The sequence below is a fragment of the Macaca mulatta genome, chromosome 14 (assembly GCF_049350105.2).
Source record: "Macaca mulatta isolate MMU2019108-1 chromosome 14, T2T-MMU8v2.0, whole genome shotgun sequence".
Classification (NCBI taxonomy): domain Eukaryota; kingdom Metazoa; phylum Chordata; class Mammalia; order Primates; family Cercopithecidae; genus Macaca; species Macaca mulatta.
Genome location: NC_133419.1, coordinates 104247923 through 104267544, shown reverse-complemented (window position 1 = coordinate 104267544; position 19622 = coordinate 104247923). Strand labels below are relative to the sequence as shown.

Genomic DNA, 19622 nt, shown 5'->3' with positions numbered 1-19622 from the left:
GTGAAATGATGAAATACTTAGATCTTGGTTCAAAGAAAAAAATATAAAAATTAAAAATTTATGACCCCTTTCTAAAATATTTTGGTCTTTAATGAAAGAATTGTTTCATATAATTAAGCCCTTTTTGTTCTTTATCTTTCAACATAATCTAAGCCACATATTATAATCATAGAAAATGACTTAAAGTTAAATTATCCTTTTTTTTCAAGGGTTTATGCCACAAGTCACTGAGATAATTAACAGCAGAAACAAAACAAGAAACCAAATTTGCCCAGAAATCATATTTTAATCACAAGTACCTCAACAGCTATCCCTCGATTGATGTAATTTTCCTAACAATTGTAAAACCCTACTAAACTAAGCCTCCATTTTATACAATAAGCACAACTAATTTCCCACCCTAATACTGATATGATACCTTGAATATACCCTTCTGAAAGTGCTACCCTATATATCATAGCCTAAATCAATTACACCGTAATTATGAGTAACCCCCAACTAAACCTCTGCCAACTCAACTTTAAACCACTGGATTTCTAGAACTGTAAACGACTATGTATACTTATTTCTTCTTTCCTTGTATTCTAACTTTATACTCAAGGATTTATGCAGTTAATGTAGCTTAATTATTTACAGCAAGACACTGAAAATGTCTAGATGGGATTACACAACCCTATAAACAGATAAATTTGGTCCTGGTCTTTCCATTGGCTCTTAGTAAGATTACACATGCAAGCATCCCCACCCCAGTGAAAAATGCCCTCTATATTACCCAGATCAAAAGGAGCAAGTATCAAGCATGCACAAATGCAGCTCAAAATAGTTTGCTCAACCACACCCCCACGGGAAACAGCAATGATAAATATTTAGTAGTAAACAAAAGTTTAAGCTATACTGATATATAGGGTTGGTCAATTTCAGGCCAGCCACCGTGGCCATACCATTGACCCAAGCCAATAGAACTCGGCGTAAAGAGTGTTTAAGATCTGCCCTCAATAAAGGTAAACTCCATTTAAGTTGTAAAATACTTAGGCTGAAATAAAATATACTACGAAAGTAGCTTGAATATCCTGAAGACACGACAGCTAAGATCCAAACTGGGATTAGATACCCCACTATGCTTAGCCCTAAACTGTAATAGTTACATTAACAAAACCATTAACCAGAATACTACAAGCAATAGCTTAAAACTCAAAGGACGGCCGGGCACGGTGGCTCAAGCCTGTAATCCCAGCACTTTGGGAGGCCGAGGCGGGTGGATCATGAGGTCAGGAGATCGAGACTATCCTGGCTAAAATGGTGAAACCCCGTCTCTACTAAAAATACAAAAAACTAGCCGGGCGTGGTGGCGGGCGCCTGTAGTCTCAGCTACTCGGGAGGCTGAGGCGGGAGAATGGCATGAACCCGGGAGGCGGAGCTTGCAGTGAGCCCAGATCACGCCACTGCACTCCAGCCTGGGAGACACAGCGAGACTCCGTCTCAAAAAAAAAAAAAAACAAAAAAAAAACTCAAAGGACTTGGTGGTGCTTTATGTCCCTCTAGAGGAGCCTGTTCTATAATCGATAAACCCCAATCTACCTCACCACCTCATGCCCCCAGCATATATACCGCCATCTTAGCAAACCTAAAAAGGTTATAGAGTAAGTACAAGTAATACACATAAAAACGTTAGGTCAAGGTGTAGCTCATGAGGTGGCAAGAAATGGGCTACATTTTCTATACCCAGCAAATCTCACAAAAAATTTTATGAAATCTAAAGACTCAAGGAGGATTTAGAAGTAAACCAAGAGTAGAGTGCTTGGTTGAATAAGGCCATGAAGCACACACACACTGCCTGTCACCTTTTCAAATACTATTCTAGAAATCCCTAGTACTAAAAACTCTCTACACATGTATAGAGGAGATAAGTCATAACGTGGTAAGCATACTGGAAAGTGCACTTGGACAAACCAAAGTACAGCTTAATCCAAAGTATCTGGCTTATACCCAGAAGATTTCATTATGACCTGATCACTTTGAGCCAAATCTCACCCCAAACCTCACTAAAGATATCATCAAATAATCTTAAACCATTTATCTTATGTAAAAGTATAGGTGACGCAAATTTCATCCTGGCACAATAGACATAGTACCATAAGGGAAAGATGAAAGAACTGAATCCGGCATAAAAAGCAAAGACAAACCCTTATACCTTCTGCATAATGTAATAACTAGAAATAACTTTACAGAGAGACCCATAGCCAAGCCCCCAAAACCAGATGAGCTACCCAAGAACAGCGGAAGAGCATACTCACCTATGTGGCAAAATAGTGGGAAGATTCATGAGTAGCAGTGACAAACCTACTGAGCCTGGTGATAGCTGGTTGTCCAAGATAGAATCTTAGACAACTCCCATAGCAGATCCTCTAATTTTAATAAAGGTCTCCTATTTATACTAGCCACATCAAGCATAGCCGTCTACTTACCCACAGAACTACTTAGTCCTCCTGTAAGTTTAACTGCTAGTCTAAAGAGGGACAAATCTTTATACCCTAGGAAATAACCTTCCTCCAGAGAGTAAAAATTATTACCACCATAGTTGGCCCCAAAGCAGCCACCAATTAAGAAAGCATTCAAGCTCAACATCTAACTATTTTAAATCCTAACCACTCTACTGAATCCCAATATTACATTGGACTTAATCTATTACTTAACAGAAGCAATAATGTTAATATAAGTAACATGAAGATATTCTCTATTGCATAAGCTTACATCAGACCGAAAGAACTCACTGACAGTTAACAGCCTAATATTAATAAGTGATATAATAAGGACCCTATTATTTATACTGCTAATCCAACACAGGTATTCTCGAAGGAAAGTTTACAAAAAGTAAAAGGAACTCAGCCAATCTTACTCTGCCTGTTTACCAAAAACATCACCTCTAGCATTACCAGTATTAGAGGCACTACCTGTCCAGTGATATATGTTCAACGGCCATGGTGTCCTGACTGTGCAAAGGTAGCATAATCACTTGTTTCCTAAATAGGAACTTGTATAAATGGCCACACAAAGCTTCAGCTGTCTCTTACTTTAAATCAGTGAAATTATTCGGTGGGATATAAACAAATAAAATGAAAAGACCCTATGGAGCTTTATTTCATTAATGCAAATAGAAACTCGCCCTAACCCATACCACTGCATTACAATTTTTGGCTGGGGTCTCGGAGCATAATTCAACCTCTGAACAACCTAAACTAAGACTGCACTAGTCTAAGCAAGTCAACATATATTGACCCAATAATTTAATCAATGGAATAAGTTGCCCTACGGATAACAGCGCAATTCTATTCTAGAGTCCACATTGACAATAGGGATTACAACCTTGATGCTGGATCAGGCTATCCTAATGGTGTAGCTGCTATTAAGAGTTCGTTTGTTCAACAATAAAGTCTACATGATCCGAGTTCAGACTGGAATAATACAGGTCGGTTTCTAGCTATTTAATATTTCTCCTAGTACGAAAGGGCAAGAGAAATAGGGCCCACTTCATAAAGCACCCTCACCTCACAGAAGATACTATCTCAATCTAACAAATCATCACACATCTGACCTGAGAACAGGGTTTAAGATGGCAGAATTCCTACCACAATGGCCCCTAGCCATAATCTGATTTATCTCCACACTAGCAGAAACTAACTGGGCTCCTTTTGAGCTAACAGAAGAAGAATCAGAGCCTCAGGCTTCAACATCGAATATGCTGCAGGTTCATTTGCCCTCTTCTTCATAGCATAATATATGAATATTATCATAATTTCTAAGAGCACTACACAGCATACATTCACCAGAACTCTATAACACAAATTTCATTATCTAAAGACACTCCTTTTAACTACTCTGTTTTTATGAATTCGAACAGCATACCCCCGTTTCTGCTACGACCAACTCATATATCTTCCATGAAAAAATTTTCTACCACTTACACTAGCATTCTGCATATATCTCAATGCCTATTCTAATTTCCAGCATTCTATCCCAAACATAGATGTCTGATAAAAGAATTACTTTGATAAACAATAGAGGTTTAAATCCTCTTATTTCTAGAAATATAAGAATTGAACCTACCCCTGAGAATCCAAAATTCTCCGTGCTACTTATTATGCCACGTCCTAAAGTAAGGTCAGCTAAATAAGCTAGCGGGCCCACACCCCGAAACTGTTGGTTATATCCTTCTCGTACTAGTTAATCCACTAGCCCAACTTATTATTTCTTTAAGTATTTTCACAGGAACTTTTATCACAATACTAGGCTCACACTAATTTCTCATCTGGACAGGCCTAGAAATAAACATATTAGCTCTTACTCCAATCTTAATTGAAAAAAATAAATCCCCACCCTGGAGAAGCAGCCACCAAATATTTCCTCACACAAGCAACTGCCATCTATAATTCGTATGACAGGTATCCTTTCCAATAACCTGTACTCTGGACATGGACAATAAATACTATTAATCAATTTTCATCCTTAATAACAGCCCTAGTAATAAAACTAGAAAGAGCCCTCTTCATTTCTTAGTCCCAAAAGTGACTCAAGGAACCTCTCTAATGTCTGGCATACTTCTCCTCATATGACAAAAACTAGCCCCTATCTTAATTATATTTCAAATTTTCCCATCAATAAACACAAATATTCTATCACAATTTTATCCATTATGGTGGGCAGTTGAGGGGGACTTAATCAAACACAATTGTGCAAAATCCTAGCCTACTCCTCAATTAGTCATATAGGTTGAATAATAGCAGTACTAATTTATAACCCAAGCATTACTATTCTTAACCTGATTATTTATTTTAACAATCACGGCATTCCTAGCACTCACTCAACCTGAGCATAAGCACTACAACCCTGTCACTATCTCATGCCTGAAGCTAACATGGTTAACACCTATAATCCCACTAATTCTATTATCCCTAGGAGGTTTACCTCCACTAACAGGATTTCTGCCCAAATGAGCCATCATTCGAGAATTTACAAAAAACAATTGTCTTATTACCCCAACCATTATAGCTCCTCCATAACCCTACTCTACCTATACTTTTATATATGCCTAATTTATTCTATCTCAGTAATAATATTCCCCACATATAATATGAAAATAAAATGACAATTCGAAAGCACAAAACTCATACTACTCCTCCTCTCACTTATGTCTTCTACCTTCCTTTTACCCATCTCTCCAATAATACTAATCATAACTTAGAAATGTAGGTTAAATAAGACCAAGAACCTTCAAAGCCCTTAGTAAGTAAATTACACTTAATTTCTGTAACAGATCTAAGGACTGCAAGACTATTCTGCATCAGTTGAATGCAAATCAATCACTTTAATTAAGCTAAGCTCTTGCTAGATTGGTGGAATTCAAGCCACCAATTTAGTTAACAGCTAAACACCCTAATCAACTGACTTCAATCTACTTCTCCTGCCATTGTGGGGGAAAGGCAGGAGAAGCCCCGGCAGGATTGAAGCTGCTCCTTTGAATTTGCAACTCAACATGAGAAATCACCTCAGGGCTGGTAAAAAGAGGCCTTGACCTCTGTGTTTAGATTTACAGTCTAATGCTTACTCAGCCATTTTACCTTTTTTTCACTTATGTTTATCAATCATTGATTGTTTTCAACTAACCACAAAGACATCAGAACACTGTATCTGTTATTTGGTGCATGAGTGGGAATAGTGGGCACTGCCTTAAGCCTCCTAATTTGAGCAGAATTAGGCCAACCAGGAACTCTGCTAGGAGATTATCAGATTTATAACGTTATTGTTACAACCCACGCATTTGTATTAATCTTCTTTATGGTCATAGCAATCATAATTGGGGGTTTTGGTAACTGACTATTCCCTCTGATAATTGGGACACCCAACATAGCATTTCCCTGGATAAATAATATGAACTTCTGACTTCTCCTCCCCTTTCCTGCTTGCATCCTCAATGGTAGAAGCTGGCGCTAGAACGTGTTTATCCCCCTTTAGCAGCGAACCTAACTCATGCAGGAACCTCTGTAGGTCTAACCATTTTCTCACTCCACTTGGCTGGTGTTTATTCTATTTTAGGAGCCACTAACTTTATTACCACAATTTAATATAAAACCCCCAGCCTTATCCCAATATCAAATATCCCTTTTCGTCTGATCAGTCATCATTACAGCAGTCCTTCTCCTCCTTTCTCTCCCAGTTCTAGCTGCCCGCATTACCATATTATTAACTGACTGTAACCTTATACTACTTTTTTTGATCCTATTGGGGGAGGCAACCCTATCTTGTATCAACATTTATTCTGATTCTTTGGTCACCCTGAAGTCTATATCCTTATTCTACCAGGCTTTGGAATAATCGCCCATATCGTAACATTATTCTGAAAAAAAGGGTACCATTTGGGTATATGGGGACATAGTATGAGCTATAACATCAATTGGCTTCCTAGGGATTATCGTATGAGCTCACCATATATTTACAGTAGGAATAGACGTAGACACACGGACATACTTCACTGCCACTACTATAATTATTGCTATCCCTACTGGCGTCAAGGTCTTTAGCTGATTAGCTACAGTGCACAGCGGTAACATCAAATGATCTCCCGCAATATTCTGAGCCCTAGGATTCATTTTCCTATTCACAGTAGGAGGTCTAACCGGCATTGTACTAGCTAATTCATCACTATACATTATCTTACATGACACACATTATGTTGTAGCCCGTTTCCACTATGTCCTATCAATAGGAGCAGTATTCACCATGATACAGTGCTTTGTCCACTGATTCCCCTTATTTTCAGGTTATACAATTAATCAGACTTAGGCTAAAATCCACTTCACCATTATATTTATAGGTGTTAATTTAACTTTTTCCCCACAGCACTTCCTCAGCCTATCCGGTATGCTCCAACGTTACTCTGATTATCCCGATGCGTATACCACATGAAATATTATCTCATCAGTAGGCTCATTTATCTCACTAACAGCGGTTATACTAATAATTTTTATGAGCTGAGAAGCCTTTGCTTCAAAATGAAAAGTTCTAACAACTGAACAATCATCTACTAATTTAGAGTGACTTTACGGCTGTCCACCACCTTACCACACATTCGAAGAACCAACCTATGTGAAAACCTAAGCAAAAAAGGAAGGAATCAAACCTCCAGAAACTGGTTTCTAGCCAATCCCATAACCTCTATGGCTTTCTTGATAAGATATTAGTAAAATCATTACATAACTTTGTCAAATTTATAGGTCAAACCCTGTATGTCATAATGGCTCATCCATTATGACAGTTTAGTTAGGCCTTTGAGGCGCTACTATTATGGAGCTACTATTATGGAAGCATTACTCACTTTCCATGACCACACTCTTATAATTATTTTCCTAATTAGTTCTCTGGTCCTATATATTATTTCCCTAATACTCACAACAAAATCAATTCATACTAACACCATAGATGTCCAAGAAATCGAGACTGTCTGAACTATCTTACCTGCCATTATCTTAATTTTAATTGCCCTTCCATCCCTACATATTCTATATAAAACAGATGAGGTTCACAACCCTTCTATTACCATCAAAACAATTGGTCACCACTGATACTGAAGCTATGAGTGTACAGAATATGAAGAGTTAGGCTTTGATTCTTATGTAACCCCAACAGCAGACTTAAAGCCAGGAGAGCTTTGACTCCTTGAAGTTGATAACCTAACAGTTCTCCCAATAGAGATACCCATCTGTATATTAGTCTTATCAAAAGACATCTTACACTCATGAACTATTCCCTCATTAGGCATCAAAAGAGATGCAATTCCTGAACGCTTAAACTACCTTGACTGCTACACGACCAGGCCTCGACTATGGACAGTGCTCAAAAATTTGTGGGTCTAACCACAGTTTTATACCTATAATGCTAGAATCAATTCCCTTAAAAAATTTTGAAACCTGATCCACAACCACACTATAATATCACTGTAAAGCTACTTAGCTTTAACCTTTTAAGTTAAAGATTGAGAGGTCTGCACCTCTCTGCAGTGAATGCCTCGACTAGATTATTTCCACATGATCTATTGTTATCTTGTCACTAATCATAACTTTATTCTCATTTATTACACACCCCCTACACAAAAAATAATCAAAACGCAAGAACATTTAACCTCTTGAGAATTAAAATGAATGAAAATTTATTCACCTCTTTTATTACCCTGGCATTTCTAGGTCTACCCGCAGTAGTATTAACCATTTTATTTCCCACTGTACTATCTAACCTCCAATCATCTAATTAGTAATCGACTGATCTCCAGTCAACAATGAATAGTTCAACTTGTACTAAAACAAATAATAATTGCTCATAACATTAAAGGACAAACCTGATCCCTAATACTGATATCCCTAGTTTTCTTCATTGCCTCGACCAATCTCCTTGGGCTTCTACCCCATTCATTTACAACAATTACCCAATTACCAATAAATTTAGGTATAGCAGTCCCCTTATGAGCAGACACAGTCATTACAGGCTTCTGGTTTAAAAGAGAAAATCTCCTTAGCCCACTCTTTCCCACAAGGCAGACCCATACCACTTATTCCTGTATTGGTAATCATTGAGATTATTAGCCTATTCATCCAACTGATAGCACTAGTTGAACGATTAACAGCCAACATTACAGCCGGCCACCTACTAATATACTTAATCGGAGGAGCCACACTAGTACTATCAACTATTAGTCTTCCCACAGCTTCAATTGCTTTCATTATTTTAATCCTACTAACCATTCTCGAATTCGCCCTAGCCCTTAAGCCTCTATCTACATGACAATACATAATGACCCACCAAACACATGCGCACCATATAGTCAACCCCAGTCCCTGACCATTAACAGGGGCTCTCTCAGCTCTTCTAATAACATCTGGCCTGGCCACGTGATTTCACTTCAACTCTACAACTCTTTTAACCCTAAGCCTATTATCCAATACACTAACTATATACCACTGATGATGTGATATTATCCAAGAAAGTACATTTCAAGGCCACCATACAACCATTGTCCAAAAAGGCCTCCGATATGGAATAATCCCATTTATTATCTCAGAAGTATTCTGTGCTGGTTTCTTCTGGACATTTTACCACTCTAGTCTAGCTCCTATACTAGAATTAGGGGGACACTGACCCTCAACAGGCATTTTTCCCCTCAACCCCTTAGAAGTACCCCTCCTGAATACATCCGTATTACTTGCATCAGGAGTTTCAATTACTTGAGCTCACCACAGCCTAATAGAAGGTAGTTAAAAACAGATAATTCAAGCACTATCCATCACAATTACTTCAGGTATTTACTTCACCCTCCTATAAATCTCAGAATATTTTGAAACCTCCTTCACTATCTCTGATGGGGCACCTCTTACCTCTTCACTATCTCTGATGGGTTACCAATTACCTCTTACATTTTTTATTAATATCACATAGAACCATCTTGAAATATCTTATTCCAGGCCCTAACTTAACTACCTCTTCCTGAGATGAGAATTACAGTAACCTACATGGTATTCCTATTTCTATGAACTTATTTTGCACAATGATACCAGATAAATACTTGAAGAGCTTTTCATAGTAAAATTATCCTAAAATAACAATAACAAGAACAACATTTGTAGGGTGCTTGCTATGTGCCAAGAACTTTACTGAGGTTTTAATTCTTGTAATAATCCCATGAGGTACCTCATAATAATGAGGTACCATTATTACCCTCATTTTACAATGAGAAAAGCGAAGTTTAGAGATGCTTAATTAACCTACCCAAGGTTACACAGTTGCTATGTGGTAGAATAGAACTCAAACAGGCAGACATATTCCAGAGGCCACATTCTTAGCCATTTTGCTATATTATTTCTACATATAAATATAATTATTGCCTACAGCATTTAATCCAAGTTCCTTTCTTTGGCTTTAAAGACCTCAAAATCTAATCCAATCCTAATTATACTTCATTGTGTACCAGTCCTACTAGACTTACTGTTCCCTTCTACATGTCATCTTCCTATGTTATTATTTTCTCTTCTAATTCAACAGTAATTTGTCTTACTGATACATTTTGTTCTCTACAGCATATAGTTGGATAAAGAAATTTACTCTCAAGGGCATTTATATTTTGATATATAAATTTGAAGCATTTACATTTATTATAACAACAGGACATACCCAGATTCAAATCGTGATTCTGGAACTCTTTGCTATGTGACTCTGGTTATGTAACACCCCACTGCCTCAAATTCATCACAGTAAAATAGAGATAATAGTATGTCACTCAGAATGTTATTGTGGTGATTAAATGAGTTAATTAAGTAAAGTTCTTGGAAAGTTTAGAATCCTTTCCAACTGGTTCCTTCACTGTGCCAAGAATCATCCATGACTGACAATATATCTACCCCAAATTAAAAACAAATTAGTTATAATCTGTGGTACAAATCAAAACTATAGTATTTTCATAATCACAGTTGATTAACAGAAATGGTGATCTATGCGCAAAGAAAAAGCAATGCAAAACAGATTATTTTTCAAGGTAAAAAAGAAGGTAAGGATGCCAGAGTAGACCTTTCTTTATATGTAGAAAAGCACTGGGTATTTTAATGTTACTATATATATGAATGTAGGAAGTTCCAGGAAGGCTATTATTTTATATTCAAACAGAATATAAACAGAGAGGACTTTTAGGTTGACTATCAGAGGATTGCCTATATTGAGTATAAACAGCAAGGGGTGGGGGGGAAGAAAACTTAATTCCTATAGTACTCCAGTGAAGTATTTTCCAGATACCAACTTCTGCAAAGTTTCTATTCTCCAAACAGCTAAAATAAATCTATGCAGAACATCCCATATTTTTGTTTCTATCAAATAGCTATAAAATACATGGATTTTACTATCATTTAAAAAGGTCCAATTTTTCAGCACAAGAAGTGTTGATTTCCCTTTCTTCTAAAAGTATCTAGACTTTTCACTGGTAACCATCGTTTTCCTACTCTCGGTATATGGGTTACAGGCAAAGATAAATCCATCCCCAGCTCTAAGAAGAGGCATTTGGTGGAAGCTGTGGTCCGCGAGAGCTTTGCATACACTGCCCACTGAACTAGTATGGGAATAGGCATGACACATGAGCCAACTGGTTTTAATCAAAGCAAATCCTAAGATTTTTGTGTGCATTACTAGAAAACAGGTGTTCTTTCTGTTGGACTTGGAGCTCAGAATATAAAACTCAAGCTCATGTATAGGGGACCTGCCCCAAAGTGAAATCAACATAGATTTCATTATATATACAACACTAGATAGCTACTAGTCAACTACGTAAGCTGACGCCCTAATGACAATTTAAGTTCTTACATAAGGTGGCATAATGCTAGATACCACTGGATTCTTCAGTTACATCAGCCAATTAATTTTTATATGGCTTAAGCCAGTGTGACTTGGGTCTTCTGCTACTATTAACTATATATTCCTAACAAATATATGTGTGATGGAGGAGTCACTTATAAAAATGAAATAAAAATACATACAGTTAGTACTCGCTTACCTTTTGGTTTAATAAAGCACTTGCCAATTTTTGTACTTCTGAGCTCAATAAAGTAGTTCCTCTGATGACTTTGCTGAGAGCAGCAAGAGACTGGTGAACACTTTGTACTAAACGAATAGCATTAAATTGTTCAAGAATGATGAATGACAATATTGGAGATCCTTGTCGATCATTAGGAGGAGGCACTTTCTGATGTATCAGGTTTGAATTCTAAAAGAAAAATGTTATAATATTTACTGCATAGTAACATAGATCACTGATATATAAAACGCTTTGAACCTTATTTAAACCCTTTGTTCTATTCTGTTTTAAAAATTGTTTTGAAATGCTTTTATTTTATAAATGGTCAAATGTATTAACAGCAAATACACAGGAAGAGAATTCTGGAGTTCATCAACATTTAAAGTGGTGTGTGGACCAGGCACGGTGGCTCCCGTCTGCAATCCCAGCACTTTGAGGGGGCCGACGCAGGTGCAGCATTTAAGGTAAGGAATTTGAGACCAGTCTGGTCAACATGGTGAAACCCCGCCTCTACTAAAAATACAAAAAAAAAAAAAAAAAATTAGCCGAATATGGTGGTGTGCACCTGTAACCACAGCTACTCAAGAGGCTGAGGCAGGAGAATTGCTGGAACCCAGGAGAGGGAGATTGCAGTGAGCCAAGATCATGCCACTGCACTCCAGCCTGGATGACAGAGTGAGACTCTATCTCAAAAAAGAAAAAGAAATGTGGGAAATAAGAATTAGGAATAGTGAAAGGGAAACCACATTAAGTAATAGTATGGTAAGAAAAGAAAATAGAAAAAATGGCATCCTGTAAGTCAATGCAAAGAGATCAGAACAGCTGCAATACTACTCAACCACTACAAAGAGAGCAGAAGAGATCACGGTTTTAAAATAAAATGTGAATGGGCATTTATTTCAATTTGAAAATTACAACACCAAACCGGAGTAAAACCAAAAACAAAATCTTGTGCTCAAGATCAGTGAACATTGTATCTTTGTATTTATTTCCATATATATATACTTTAACAGAGACTGTGATATATGACAGTTCTGGGGTTTCTTAAGAAAAACTGAAGGAATCCCATTTGTTTCAAAATAGCTTATGTGATTAAGAGAAAAAAATCACTTTAAATAATTAAAAGAAAAAGATCACTTTCAAAAATATCCTAAAAGTGTCAAAGAGCTGCCAAGAAATAATTGTGGAAAGTGCTATTCTCTTACCTACTACTCATTATCTTAATTTTCTCTATGTATTCTGCTTACAATCTTCATTAAGGATCCCTTCTCCTCATTCTGCTAGTTGCCACATTGATGAGTCTATGGTGGCACTGTTGCTTTTTCATCTACGTAGCATAATAAGTAATTTAACCTACCATAGTTATTGCCATTAAATAAATCAACATTAAGTAAATCTTATTAGCATAAAATCATTCCTAAAAGCAGATTCAGCCTATGAGATTACATATTGACATTTTTATTCCTATCACTGCTATATTTACATTATTAATACTCTGAAATCATTTTTGAGATACACACATACTGAATCCAGAGGGGGAAAAAAGTCTAATATTATAAAAAATTAATTAGAATTAACTACTTGTCAGAGCATGCAATAAGTAATATTTAGCACATCTCCATCCTAAATCAACTAAGTAATAAAATTCAAATAAAATTTGAGTTATAGACCTTCTGTAATCCTTTATATTAAAACAGGGTTCCTAGAAGTAAATAATATGTGGTATTTAAATATTTATCAATCATATACTAAGCAAGATTAACAAGTACTAATTTAGTTTGTTTCAAAGTATATTTTGTGGATTTTAATCCATTTTATTAGGTTGATAGCACTGTTTGCACTGTCACTTAATAGAACAAAAACACTCAAACTTAGATCACTGAAGCAAGATTCCATTTATCTACAATCTGAGAAAATAGGTAGCTAAATGTATTAAACATTTTATTTTTTATTTATTTACTTTTTTTTGAGAGGGTCTTACTCTGTCACCAAGGCTGGAGTGGCTCACTGCAGCCTCGACCTCCTGGACTCAGGTGATCCTCCCACCTCAGCCTCCTGAGTAGCTAGGAATACAGGCACCCGTCACCACACCCAGCTAATTTTTGTATTTTTTTGTAGAGACAGGGTTTTGCCATGTTGCCCAGGCTGGTCTCAAACTCCGGCACTCAAGTGATCAACCTGTCTTGACCTCCCAAAATGCTAGGATTACAGGCATGAGCCACCATGTCCAGCCTAAACTTTTTAAAAGGTTGATTTAGCAATCCCCACAATATGCAAGCTGAAAATAATTCTAAAAATAAATACAGCTGCTTTAAGCATTCTCAAAAGATGAATGGAGCATATTTATGCAGTAGCAACATGTTAAATTGTATGTTATGTAGTCTGGAAAATAAACTCAATATTTATAATTCAAATACAGCTAACAATCACAAAATGAGTATGTTACAACAACTATGCAGTATGCTTTTTGATGAAACTAGCAAGTGACAGCCATATGTTTACTCAATTGATTACTAGGGATTTTGTTAATGAGTAAGTACAATTGATTGAATTGTATGTTTTTGAAGGCTTGCTTCTGATATTTTAAAGTTCATCTTGTCCTTAAAAAGCTCTGTATATACAGACAAAATCATTATCTGATCATGGAGCTGCTAGGAGGGAATAAGGTTTTCTTAATTCCTTTCTGTCTGCCTTTCTTTCTCTCATTCTGTCTCTTTCTCTATTTTTATTGATTTAGAGGATACAAGTGCAGGTTTCTTACATGTATATAATGCATAGTGGTGAAGTCCACGCTTTTAAAGTACTCATCACCTATGAAGTACAATGTTCACTATTCAGGTATATTTTCAACCCTTACCCACCTCCCACCTTTTACAGTGCCCCATATCTATTATTCCACTTTGTATGTCCATGTGTACCCATTGTTTAGCTCCCATTTATAAGTCAGAGCATGTGATACTTGACTTTGTTTCTGAGTTATTTCACTGAGCATAATGGCCTCCAGCTCCATCCACATTGTTACAGAAGAAATAATTTCATTCTTTTTTATGGCTGAGTGGTACTCCATGGTGCGTGTGTGTATACAGGTTATCAATATTTTAAAACTTAGCTCTTAAGGAAAATCTTTTAGGCAAGAAAAATGTGTCTAATTTGGTACAATTTAGGTGTGAAACCAGGTTGTTTGTGTTTTAACTGAAATAATTTCCTAGGTGGGATACTATTTTAGACCTAAGTGAATGGATGACACGTGCAAGTAGTATTATTTTTGTTTGTTGATAATTGAGCTTTTAGAAATGATTCTCTCTCAGAATTTTTTTCACCAGAGTACACTCAAGCAATGGCTAGACAAGAGTTTAGCATGTTTTTCTGTAAAAGTCCAGACAGTAAACATGTCAGGCTTTGTGGGCCATAAGGTCTCTGTTGCAAGGACTCAATTCTGCTGTTGTAGGATGAAAATAGTCACAGACAATACAAACAAATAGGCACAACTGGGTTTTAATAGAACTGTATTTACAAAAACTAGCAGCAAGCTGGATTTGGCCTATTCCTGAGCTGCAGTTTGCCAACCTCTCAACTAGATTATCGCTTGTGCAAGGTGTTATAGGGATTGATAGAGAGTCTAGATAACATCAGAGTCCTCAGATATGTGACTCAATGAAATTCGTAAGATATAAAATGTAGCCTCTGCTGTGTGTATTTATCCATAGCTTATAAAACAGTAATCAACAAATGGACAAAGGTATTTTTTTCCAGATAATATGATCATGTCTTGGTTCAATGTATGTTTTCTATGATAAGGAAGATAAAGATAACAAAAGACTTGATGAACAGTCATTTTAAAAAGCAAAAAAGGCAATTAGAAGTAAAAACAAAGTTGGAGTGGCTCTGTAAGGGTTATAGAAAAGGGAGAAATACCTTCACTTCCATGTAATGGAAATTCTACCTTTGCCCTCCAGTAACCCTTCATTCCTCTTTAGATAATCATTTCCTAACATCTGGGCAGAAGCCTTTCCCAAATCGTAGTCCACATAGTTCCGGAAGAGTTGATTCAACTCAGTTCCACAAATTAATTTGTAACTTGAATTGAGGCTTAACTAATGAGAGTGTTTCATTCTCCTGACCACAGTGACTGGTTCAGGGACGGTAGCATGACCAAACAGAGACAATGAAATGTGGTAAGAATTCTGCTGGGTATTCTGAAAAATAGGTAACTGTTTCTTTCTACTAGATTTGAACCTGAGGGATCATAAGTTACAGAATAGCTGCAGTAATTCTGTGGTAATAAAGAAAGGCTGTATGAAAAATGGTGCCAACACACAGAACAAACTGTGTGTTTGTACATATATATAAATATACATGATATATATGTATATCAGTGATACAATGATCACATGCAATATACATGATCATACATATGTATATATTTCAGCTCATCAGATCTTTCAGATTATATATTATATATGAGGATATATATAATACATAGTAAGAAATATATATGTATATAGAAATCACTGTGTCCTCATGACATTCAAGTTCCTTGAAATAAGCTATGAAAAAAACCATTTTAACACCTTTTCAGTCATGTACACCACAAATTTCCATTTTTCACATAAGTCAGTTTGAGCTGAGTTTTCCAATTACTTGCAATATAAAATATCTTACCTGATTAATGCAAGTTCAACAGACAACTTTCCCAAGCATCTACAATCAGGTCAAAATATTACATATCTGCATTAAATTATGCCCATATCTGCATATCTGTACATTATGTACATATCTGCATTAAATTAAATCCATAAGTAGATTTCTGGCAAAACTGTGGAAAGAGGAGGGTAGGGAAGGGAATAAAAAAGGAAAGAAAATAGCATTATGAGTTAGGTGAGTTCAAAGAGTTGAAAGATTATAGAATTTCTGGCCACCCATTTCATAGGCTAGCTGGCTGCCTTACTATATCAAAAGCCAGTTATTAGTGGACAGACCTTAGATGTCTAAACCTTTTATACCTAGTAACAACTATAGTCATACCTCAGGGGATTGGATTTCCCCCTCCTCCCATAGCACAGAGTATCCACGTCTCAATTACTTTTCCACCGACCTTATTTCAAACAAAAGCTCCTTTGTATTAGCTCTGTTTGTCCACTAATAACTGGCTTTTGGTACAGTAAGGCAGATGGCTATCCTGTAAAATGGGTGGCCAGAAATTCTATAATTTTTCAACTCTTTAAACTCACCAAACTCATAATGCTATTTTCTTTCCTTTTTTATACCCTTCCCTATCCTCCTCTTGGTATTGAGCTTCCCTCAATACCAAAATCCATATGCTCAAATCGTTTATATAAAATGGGGTAGTATTTGCACATAAACTGCACACATAATCCTGTATACTTTAAATAATCTCTGCGTTACTTATAACACCCAATACAATGTAAGTAAGCATTATGTAAGTAGTTGTTATACTGTATTGTGTTTTTTATTTCAGAATATTTTCCATCTGTGGTTAGTTGAATTTGCAGATGTGGAACCTACAGATTCGGAGATGCACATTCCTTTTCATACCAGATTATCAAGTGGATCAAATAAAACCCAAACAGTCATGTTTTAGTTGCAATTAAAGATATTTTATTTATTTATTTATTTATTTATTTATTTATTTATTTATTTTGAGACGGAGTCTCGCTCTGTCACCCAGGCTGGAGTGCAATGGCCGGATCTCAGCTCACTGCAAGCTCCGCCTCCCGGGTTTACGCCATTCTCCTGCCTCAGCCTCCCGAGAAGCTGGGACTACAGGCGCCCGCTACCTCGCCAGGCTAGTTTTTTTTTTTTTTTTTTTTTCGTATTTTTAGTACAGACGGGGTTTCACCGTGTTAGCCAGGATGGTCTCGATCTCCTGACTTCGTGGTCCGCCCGTCTCGGCCTCCCAAAGTGCTGGGATTACAGGCTTGAATCACCGCGCCCGGCCTAAAGATATGTTATTTAAATGAGCAATCAGAATTCAACCAGGGAAAGTATATAATAAATACCCAATAAATTGTTTAAATCAGAAGTGTTGAAGAGCTGAAATAAAAGGCAAAAACGCAGGAAATTAGTAGATGAAGTACAGCCAAGGCTGAAAGAGAAGGGGAGTTGATATGGTTTGGCTGTGTCCCCACCCAAATCTCATCTTGAATTCCCACGTGTTGTGGGAGGGACACAGTGGGAGGTAATTGAATATTGGGGGTAGGTTTTTCCCATGCTGTACTCGTGATAGTGAATAAGTCTCACGAAATCTGATGGTCTTATAAAAAAGAGTTCCCCTGCACAAGCTATCTCTCTTTGCCTGCCCGCATCCACGTGAGAAGTGACTTACTCCTCCTTGCCTTCCGCCATGATTGTGAGGCCTCCCCAGCCATGTGGAACCATAAGTCCATTAAACCTCTTTCTTTTGTAAATTGCCCAGTCCCGGTGTGTCGTTATCAGTAGCGTGCAAATGGACTAATACATGAGTATTCTGAAAGATCTGAGGCATGGAAGCTAATGCTATAAGCTATTACTTATTTCTAAAAGAAAAATCAGGAGGAACCTACAGAGCACTAATACAAAGGAACTTTTGTTTGAAATAAGGTTGGTGCAAAAGTAATTGTGATTTTGCCATTTTAATAAAAACTATGAAACTCTCAAGGCATATGAAATTAGCAAATAATTTTAAAGCAAATTATTTTTAAAAGTAGTCTATTAATAGAAAAGACAGCACATTAATAAAAATTTTTATTTCTAGGAAAGTATTTTTAATATGATATCTGCTCCATAATTTGGCCTGAGGAATGATTCTGCTCTGTGAAGCTATCAAGTAAAGAGGCAACCTAGTAGAATAATAGAGTAACAATAAAATCTCACATTAAGAGGCCTAACATAGATCATGATATTTAAGAGGAAGAATGGCTAATTTTCATGGAGCACTGACTATGTGTCAGGCGTATGCCTTTCAGTACAAAGTTATTTTGTTACATTTTAAGTTTTGGCTGGGCGCTGTGGCTCACGCCTGTAATCCCAGCACTTTGGGAGGCCGAGATGGGTGGATCACCTGAGGTCAGGAGTTCGAGAGCAACCTGGCCAACATGGTGAAACCCTGTCTCTACTAAAAATACAAAAATTAGCTGGGCGTGGTGGTGCACACCTGTAATCCCAGCTACTCAGGAGGCTGAGGCAGGAGAATCACTTGAACCTGGGAGATGGAGGTTGCAGTGAGCTGAGATTGCACCATTGCACTCCAGCCTGGGCGACAAGAGTTAAACTCCGTTTCCAAAAAAAAAAAAAAGAAAAAAAAAAGAGTTTCAGGAAAATAAGAGTGTGAGAGAAGGGTGGGTTATGAATAATAACATAGAAAATCATACATTTGAGATTTTTGTACCTGCTTAAAGGAAACCAATAGGAAGACCTTTTTTTTTTTTCAAAATTGACTTACATTGAAAAGTTTATCTTTTCTTCCATGCCCACCTAAAAATCAAATGATGTATATTTTTCCATGAAATGCCTTTTGGTGTGCTTTATGTGCATGACTGATTCTTAGAAAGTCAATAAGATAGCCCAAAATACTTTGTGTGTGTGTGTGTGTGTGTGTGTGTGTGTGTGTGTGTGTGGTGTTTTAAAGTATGAGAAGAGCCCAACTGCTCTCAAAGAGTAAGCCAGTTGGTTCATAACTTTATGGCTAAAAGGAAGAGTTAGCATTTCAACAGCTACTGTACAGACTCAATGAGAAAACAGTAATTCCAACACCACATAACATCACCACTGAACTAAAAAAGGAAGTCTACAAACAAAGCATAATCATTTAATACACATATGACTTATTTCACAGTTGCTCAAAATAAAAAGATTATCTCAGCTTCTATTTCAAGTAGGGCTAGCTACTGCTGAAAACAACTAAAAATGTTGAACAACACATTAAAGCATATTCTTAAATGCACCCAAATGTAACTGTGAGTTCAGAAGTAAGGCATGATTATTCAGAAAGCTAAGTGTTGAGTTTTTAATCTTCATCTTTATT

General features: G+C 36.7%; 1 protein-coding gene across 3 annotated transcripts in view; it reads right to left on the bottom strand.

The window, feature by feature from the left end:
• DYNC2H1 (dynein cytoplasmic 2 heavy chain 1) overlaps nucleotides 1–19622 on the bottom strand; it is a 353142-nt gene that overhangs the window by 58350 nt on the left and 275170 nt on the right. For 2 of the 3 annotated variants that reach the window (XM_015115562.3, XM_015115564.3), the window contains one exon: nucleotides 11579–11788. In XM_015115562.3, the coding sequence (XP_014971048.2) occupies nucleotides 11579–11788 (210 nt within the window). Of the gene's footprint in view, nucleotides 1–11578; nucleotides 11789–16261; nucleotides 16416–19622 lie in introns of all 3 variants that reach the window. The other variant, XR_013404270.1, reaches the window with a different exon arrangement.